Below are 8978 nucleotides of genomic sequence, written 5' to 3' on the forward strand. Positions count from 1 at the left end.
GCTGAGCTTTTCACAGCCATTGAACGTGCTGCCATCCTTCCTCTTTCCTGCTGAGCTTTTCACAGCCATTGAACGTGTCCATCGTGGGCTTCACAACCCGGACACTGTGCTCTCATGGCGTGTTTCACGGTCGCAGTTCCAATGACTCCTTTTTAGTAGCAGGAACTGATATTGTGAGATCAGACTCGCGCACACGTAAATAAGGCGTACTCATGCATTGTTCATGCATCTATCTCTATCCGACCTTGAAACCACAAGGAGCAGTTAGCCTCTTTTCGGTCTATTTATATTTATGTGGCAGGTGCTAGAACGAGCTTAACTCTATGCTCCCCTTTTAAGTTTTTCGCAACAAACACTCAACTAGCTACAACAACTATCAGCATTTTCCTTACTTTCTATCTGTGCGTGAATCTAAGCAAAAATTCCATAAACAGAGTTTTTTTTTCAAAGAACTGCTCGTCCGTAGAACACAATACCAGGCAGATGCTTCCCGGCTGACTATAGCGTGGTCGTTTTCAAATCTAATGTGATTAGGTTCTTGTAGAGCCGCTCTCTAGAATAAATTAGCTATCAAATTTCCATTACGGTACACATTAACTCTTATCTTTAAGTGGCCCCCGGGCCTTGATGATCGGTGACTATATGTTGTAAAAGAAGAACGAAGGCGTTAGTCTATACTCCTCGAAATTACCATATTTTGGTCCACGGTTGTGTGCAGCTTTGTGTGATACCTAGGAAAGTTGGGGATCTTCATTAGTTGATAGGGTTGGAAAATAGGATAGGCAGAAAATGGTTGAAAGGGCTGAGCAATATGGACTCCGATAAACATCTTACCTAAGAATGTCTTGGACATTTTAATGTTGTGGGTGTTTAGTTCTCTCCCACTGCAAGAACTAAGACACCAGGGCCGGAAAGTAGGATTGAGAAGTCAGCGACCCCGAGGAAGAGCATTCTGACCTGCAAAAAGTGCCTGGGCAGCCCGGTCGATGTGAGGCGACTAGAATAAACTAGTTTCTTCTTAAATTTAAAGCCTGGACCCCCTAGAGCTGCACAGAACTAAACTCCTGCCGCAAAATCAACAGGGACCGGATCATTACAAGAATGGTCTAATCTTTGTTGATTTTGGGGGCCTAGGATAAAGACCCTAGTTGAGGTTGTGACTCGATATAAATTCTATTTGAGTCATAGATGACACTTTTATATCGGTTGTAAACAAGGACTAATTCTGCAAAACCAACGTTCCTAAATTAAGATCTCGGTATAAAATGAATTGTTTAGGTCTTACGCTCAAGAGAGAAAAAGAAAGAGAGAGTGTGTGTAGGAGAGAGGAGGGGGCATTTTGATGAAACACTCCTTTTAAGTTTTATTTTAAACATAAAACCAGAAAAACTTGACTTTTACAATCACATTAAATGAAAATCTTTAAGTAAATTATCTGGACGATTTAATCATGCTGCGTGTCAATTTTTTTTCTTATTCGTTTAGAAGAGTAAGACTTTGAAAAAAAAAAGAAAGAAAAAAGTAACCAAGATTTCTATTCTTTTTTAAGAGGAAAAGAAAAGAAACATCGTTAATCGTCAAATTTCGTGCGGAAGTTAAAAATCTCAACAACAACGAACAAACATGGCGACGACGCGAGATCTTCAAAAAAAAATAATAACACATATGTACACACAACTACGAAGAATTGTAAAACAGCTTTTGAGTGGAAGTAGCAAGAATCGCAGGTGACACGCATCTTCAGAGTCGGTCAAAAGTAAACAGCAAAATAGTATTTATTAGATCGGGCGAGACTTCCCTGTTTCACAACTTGAGACATTGAGAAAACTTTTCGCCGCTCTCGTTCACAGTTTATAACGAAATAACGAGCCGGATTCCCGCCAAATTGCCGAACACATTTCAACAAGGTCTTTGGTAAGTTGAAACATTTTTATTCATAATTTGAAACAAAATTCTTATGCGTGGTATTTCTTTAAATTATTATCTAAGAATTACATAATTTTGCGGCATTTTCGGTTCTTTTATACAACAGGAGCACACAAAAAGATTAATATGTCCCTTCGGTTTAAGAGAACAAATCAAAAATAATCATTGAATTCTGTATTATGTTTCAGAATTTTTTAGATGGGGATTTGCATTATTTGGATCATCCACACTACTGTTTTCATTTGATTGTTATTTTCACAACACTTCAGCCGATGTAACCTCCGACCTTTTTCGAGTGTATTTTGTTGAATTCGGGAATCTTTCTGACAAACTCGAGAACCTTTCTATCACACTTAGAAATCCGAGCAAAATTTCGAACGGAAATCCTTATTTAATCCACACAAGTAATATGTTCTCGTTTCGTTAGTCTTTGGTAATTCGCTATTGTATTCTTATCTGCACTGAGGATTGAAACTTTATCCTCCATAAGAGTTTCACTTAGAACTGAATTTGGTGCAACTTTACTATAGTGTGTCGTCCAACCCAATCGTGTATTTTCAAACAAAAACATTTAAGAGAAAAGCATTATTATGTACTTACGTGCCATGTCGAAATTAGTATAAATTCCAAAATTTACGAAACATCGTCCAGTAGAAGACGTGATAGAGCTAATTTTCGGGAAGAAAGCGTGCAGTTTTATCAAGACTAAGAAAGATGGTTGACCTAAAAAGCAGTTATCGCCCCCTCATTCCGAGCATCTAAAGGGTTAATTGAAAAACAGCAAATTCGAAAAATTCTATTTTTATTTATAATTATTTTTTACTGGACCATTTTTTCTTAATTTTTGGAATGTATACAGATTTCGACATGGCACGCAAGTATGTAATAATGTTTAACTCTGAAATGCATATTTTTCGAAGATACAATCTATCCAACACGGCAGCGGCTGAGATTGAACTCACAACACAAGTTTGTAGTGTAATTTAAATCTTGTCTGTAGCTGAATACTTGATGCTTCTCCAGGGCTATCAAGGGTATTTTTATCGTGACGCCATCACTAGAAGGGGTGCCTACCACGGCTTAAGAGAGTCCCATCTACCCCCGAGAGAAGGATAGACCGCGCCAGTTTCTTAACCTGGTATTTTACCTCGCGGTTTCGAACATACACTCATCCTTAAAACATAGTACTTTATCCATTACCGGATGCTACATCAGCCGAAACGGTAAGAATAACACTCAAGAAGAGAACAGTAGTCCGAATAATTTGAATATGAATAGATTATTTCAATAATTATTATCCTAATACTGTCTTTAGGTAATAATACTGTCTTTGAGATTCGAACTTGGGAATATTTTTCGAACTCAGGAACCTGTATGACATTCCGATCTTAACTGTTTATTCAATCCATGGGGTTAAATTGTTCTCATCTTGTAAGCTATGACTGGATAAAAGGGTCAATTATTACTGATATTCTCGTCTATAGAAAGGGTTGAACCATTAAATAGTAATTTAATATGCATTGTTAATCAACGCTATTAACCTTTACGCCACGAATTAATGTAGACAATTCTAGTATGAATTGTATGAAACTTTGAGTTTAACATAAAGATTTCTATGTTCTAATGGAAGATTCCCATGTTCGAAAATTTGCGCCTAATGAAGGTAGTAAGTTACATCGGCCAAAACGTTGTGAATAATATAAAAATCAAAATGAGAACAAAAGTTCCAGTAATTCAAAAAGTAAGAATTGGCAACTATCTTTGGAAAAATTGAAGGATGAGTTGTTATCTGAATGTTTCATCCGACTATTGTCCTCCTCGACGTTGATATTTATACGACCTTTCGGCTGATGTGTCTTCGGCCTTCTTCGTGCGTATTATTAATTTCTATTGAAACCCTCATGCTTCTCTAAAAACTCTCAAAAACTAAATCTGATGACCCGGTACACAAGCAATCATGTACGTACGCATTTGTTGAGTTGTAGTGCATCTCAGCACTATATACGATCATTTCATTATTATTTAAATAAAAAATCGATGCCTCCATTCAGTCTCAAGAGGCACGGGTTGCGCAATCCGCAACCACCCTTCTCCTGAATCAGCACTACTTGGTTTCAGTGGATAAGAAAGGCTCAAGACTATCTGGAAACAATGCGGGATGGACGGTGAACACATACAGCACATGGAATTCCCAAATGGTCACCCATTTTAGTACTAACTAGGCTCAACATTGCTTAACTTCGGTGATGTGACGGGATTCGGTGTGTCAACGTGATTACGCTGTATGAATTAAGTTCAAAATTGAACGTGTTAAATTTTACTAAATAAATGAGGAATATAATTTTTTTGTTAACAGTTTTTGTGTCAATTTTCAAAAAAATTTTCTTCAAAGTTTCGATGAATTTCAGTATCCTTTGGAATGTAAATTACATTTTTTTATTTTATTACTATATTTTTATGAAATATGCAGAGCTTCTTGAATCTGTGTGTGTGTGTGCGTGTGTGTGCGCGCGCGCGAGAGAGAGTGAATGAGTGTGTGTTATCAACTACAAAAAGCTGTTTCGAAGTTTACAATTCATCAGTATGGTTAAACTATCTAGTGTATTCATTTGAAGATTTGAAATCCAAACGGCCGACCACATATAAATGCGACCCAACAATCCACGTACTCTCCTTTCTGCACTAACAAACAGCCACAAACGGTGGAATAACTTACTTGTTCTTCGCACCTGGAGCTCTTTCTATCAATTTAACTAGTATCAGAAACATATTGCGAGAGATGTTATATTTATATTATTGCTTAAATATATGAAAAAAGTAGCATTTATGCATTTTATATTGTTTTTTTTTTTCTGTTTAAATATAAAATTAATTTAGTAGAAATTAATTTTATAGAAAGTCAAAAATATTTTGTGTATATATTAACATCAGTTTATTTAGTAAATTCTCGGAGACAGCCCGACCTTGACCAGTCGTAAAATACACTGTAATATATTTTAATTCATGTTGATTTCGTATTTATTATTACAAAGCCAATTTTCTATTGAATATATATATATATATATATATATATATATATATATATATATATATATATATATATATATATAGTACTAATTTCAAAGTTTAAAAATGACTTGGGTGCCTTCAACTAGAATTCAAACAAAATTATTTAGCGTTCCAGCTGCGTTACCTATCGTTTGAGCTATCGACAGATAAATAAGAAAGATTTAAACTTAAACCATTTCAAGCTATGAATGAATTTGTGCATGCACAAAAGTAATAGAAATATGCCGACAAGTTGAAATGAACATTACATTTCAACTTGTCGACATATTTCTGTACGTGTCGTTCGTCCATTCAAACAAAGATTTTACTCGTTATAAAGCATCACTGATGTATGATTATTGTTTCTTGTTAATTTCAGTGTCATCTGATCAGTAGTTTAAGAGTTCATCAGTTAAATATTTTCATATAGATATACACACATACATACAATAACTGTTTTATTTATGTAAATTAATTTTATAGATGCCCCAAAATACGATTTTTAGATATTATCATTAGTTTACTTAGTAAAAATTAATTTTATAGAAAACTAAAAATAATTTGCATAGATATTACCAACAGCTTATTAAATAACAATTGATTTCATAAAAAACCCAAAAATTAATTGTATAGATAATTACCATCAGTTTCTTTAACAAAATTAATTTTAAAGAAAACCAAAAATGCTCTCTGTAGATATTACTACCGGTTTATTTAATGTAAAATTAAATACTCTTGGAAGTTTTTACTTGTTTGTATATACGATGATATACTGATGATATATTTTCCTATTTCAGACACATCCGTACGAATGACATCAACGACGATTACCCTCGCTTTATTTGTGAGCGGTGCCTTCTTCCTTGTGACATGGGTACAAGGTACTGGAAACCATCAGCAACAGCACGGATCAGAGCCTGATCCAAACCGACCATATATGAAACTCTGGAGAAAACGTGGGCATAATGCTGTTAACTATCAATACAGCATGCATAAGCCCGTGAAGAATGGCCAGATTAATCAACATGGTTCAGTGACCGTTTACAAACCGCCACACAAGAAGAATCAGCCTGACCGTTCTGGCTTCATGGTCAGCTATAGTATGAGCCAAGATTTCGATTCGAACAAACCACTTCAGCATAGTCAGCAACACAATATGAGGGATAATGCGAACAGGTCACCCCAAGGATCTTCCCATGACCAGTATCCACGACACCAGGCTGCACACTACCCCTCTGCGCCACAGTCTCACTACAGAAACAATGGTCAAGCACACGACCATCATTGTTACGACAGTGTGAACTCTGGTGAAGTTTTCTGCTGTAGTCTGTCTTATAATGGCGGCCATGAAAGATGCTGGAAGCAGAATCCGGGATGGTAATGAAACAGTCTTTGAGTCACTTTGTACCATCTATCATTTTACACTCAAGCATTTTGAGCTCGGATCAAATAGAGCTATTAAATGTTACATTAGGGATAAATAATAAAATATTAAATCTTAGACTCTTTAAACATAGTTGTAGGGATAGACTTTGATTTAGAGAAGAAAAAATACGTTTTTATTGTAAATGTTTTGATTAATTGTTCTTAAACTTGTAATAAAATTTAAGAAAAATTACTTTTTTGTTTTTGTTTTCTGTTTGTTTTTATTTATTTTGGTTAAAAAGATAAAAAGGTTTTTACTCTTTCATATCGTATATTTTTAAGCACCATAATGTGCAGATATATCATCGACAAAGAGAAAGAAAGAAAGAGAGAGAGACAGAGAGAGAGGGAGAGAGAGTAAAAATTATATTTTGAACATACAGGAACACAATGTACATTTTTGCATTTAGATAAAATTCAAAATAGAATATAAAACACGATTCAATATAAAATATAAAATTCGATTGGAAACACGGAGCAATATTTTTCTAAAATTGACTTACGAAACAGAATAAAACATTTACATTGTATAAAAAGGATTCTTAATATCAAAGAAACGGTAAATAGATTCATTCTGCTTTATGTGATTTATCTATCTATCTATCTATATCTACTATTATATAAAGGTTACTTTGAGTGTGTGTGTGTGTGTCTGTGTGTGTGTGTGTGTGTGTGTGTGTGTGTGTGTGTGTGTGAGAGAGTTCCTTCCTCACAGCTTCCGAAACGGATGAACCTATCTTTTGCAAAAAATTTCACGTAAAGGGAATTTAAACGTCTGGCACTGTTTGTAGATATGTTTTGTACAAAAATTCATCCGATAAGTATCAAAAACCGAAAAAAATCCAATCCTAAAAACAGTCTTTCGTTCTTGTAGATAAAAAAAATTACAGGGAAATAGTTTACTTACACCGACAAAGGGTAATAATAAAATCTCAGAAAATTATTTCTTCTTTTGCATATTTTAAAACTAAAAATTAATCAGAAGTGACTTTTTTCCAGAGTATTCATTATCAAATCCAAATATCAGCTGACGTAATATTGTAAACAAAAACAAACGGAATTTGATGAACGGCATCATCATTATTATTTTTTATTATTTTTATTTGTTTATTTTTATTTATTTATTATTTTTTTATATGAATTAGTCCACCGGGCAAGTTATTCCTCGTAATATATAATATTCAATAGAGGGATTTATTCTATAAGAATCGCAATCTGCATAAATCAAAATATCATGTTTAAGCGTATTGTACGACCGGGCAACGCTGGGCGTCCAGCTATGATATATATATATATATATATATATATATATATATATATATATATATATATATATGTGTGTGTGTGTGTGTGTGTGTGTGTGTGTGTGTGTGTGTGTGTGTATATATATATATATATATATGTAATTATTATAGTAAATAATTATGTATATATACACACACATAATTATATATATATATATACACACAAGCATATATATATATATATATGTGTGTGTGTGTGTGTGTGTGTGTGTGTGTACAGGGTGACCCCCCCCCCCAAAAAAAAAACAAAAGCTAAATGGAGGCCATCTAGAACATATACTGTAGAACGGAGAAAAAAGGCCAAAGACCCTAGCGTGATGTTTTCAATATAATAAACTAGTTATGACCAAAGTTTCATTTCATTCGGACAAAACACTAAGAAACGGGGTCTAATTAGAGTCGAGTCCACTTTTTTTTTGGGGGGGGGTCATTCTATATACACTGCGTGTCAAATTATTAACGAGATAACATTTTTTTACAAATTTCAGAAACTTACCGGTAGTTTTGTATCAAAAACTTCGGAAATGTTGGCAATGATGAGCTGCGCGTACTGTGAAACTTTCATACTCTTCCGCGCAATGTAAACAACTTGCCATCGTAATTGCTGAATCCACGGTATTTGAGGTGTGTCAAATTATTAACAAGGCAGTTTGTTTCGTCAATAAAATGGCTCGTAAAGGTGTATTGAGTAGTTCTAAAAAGAGTACTATTAGAGAATAGCTAGCAAAAGTTAAAAATACCCTCGAAATATCAAAAAATGATAGGAAGGTACCATCAAACTGTGAAGAACTTTGTCAAGGACCCTACAAAGGTACGTAAGAGAGCTGATAAAGGTCAATCTAGAGATGTTTCACGCTGTTTTCTACTCCAAATTTAACGTGAAGTTGTTAAGAACACTGGGCAGACAAGTCGAGAAGTCTTTGACCGAGCCGGATTAAAGAATGTCTCAAAAAGTACTCGATGTCGCCTTCTGGAATAAGTGACAACGTCTGTTAAGCCGTGACAAAGCCTCCATTAAAGCAACATCACATACAAAACCGATGGAAATAGGCAGAAGACAACATGAAAACGGATTTTTCCAAAGTTTTGTTCACGTATGAAGTGCGTGTCACTGGTGTATTGGCCCAGATGGCTGGAGCAAGGGATGAGTCCTAGATGGACGACATCGTCATCAGCGTTTAAGGCGCCAAAAAGGTGGTGGGATAATGATTTGGTCTGGGATTATCGAAGGTACTTTAGTTTGCCCATGGAGAGTCCCAGAATGCACAAAAATGA

At 34.8% G+C, this 8978-nt stretch overlaps 1 protein-coding gene across 1 annotated transcript; it reads left to right on the forward strand.

Annotated features, from left to right (window-relative positions):
- Positions 1–1359: 1359 nt before the first annotated feature.
- LOC145296249 (uncharacterized) lies at positions 1360–6575 on the forward strand. The gene is made up of 2 exons (XM_080142461.1): positions 1360–1914; positions 5772–6575. Exon 2 carries the CDS (start codon positions 5786–5788, stop codon positions 6353–6355), a length of 570 nt encoding a protein of 189 aa, XP_079998587.1. The 5' UTR covers positions 1360–1914; positions 5772–5785; the 3' UTR covers positions 6356–6575.
- The last annotated feature ends 2403 nt before the right edge of the window (positions 6576–8978 follow it).

This window comes from Euprymna scolopes, chromosome 16 (assembly GCF_053919585.1).
Source record: "Euprymna scolopes isolate OS-2025 chromosome 16, ASM5391958v1, whole genome shotgun sequence".
Lineage (NCBI taxonomy): Eukaryota > Metazoa > Mollusca > Cephalopoda > Sepiida > Sepiolidae > Euprymna > Euprymna scolopes.

Bases quoted from the DNA above. Each gene is read 5' to 3' on its own strand.
- LOC145296249 (XM_080142461.1), top strand. From the start codon at position 5,786: ATGACATCAACGACGATTACCCTCGCTTTATTTGTGAGCGGTGCCTTC.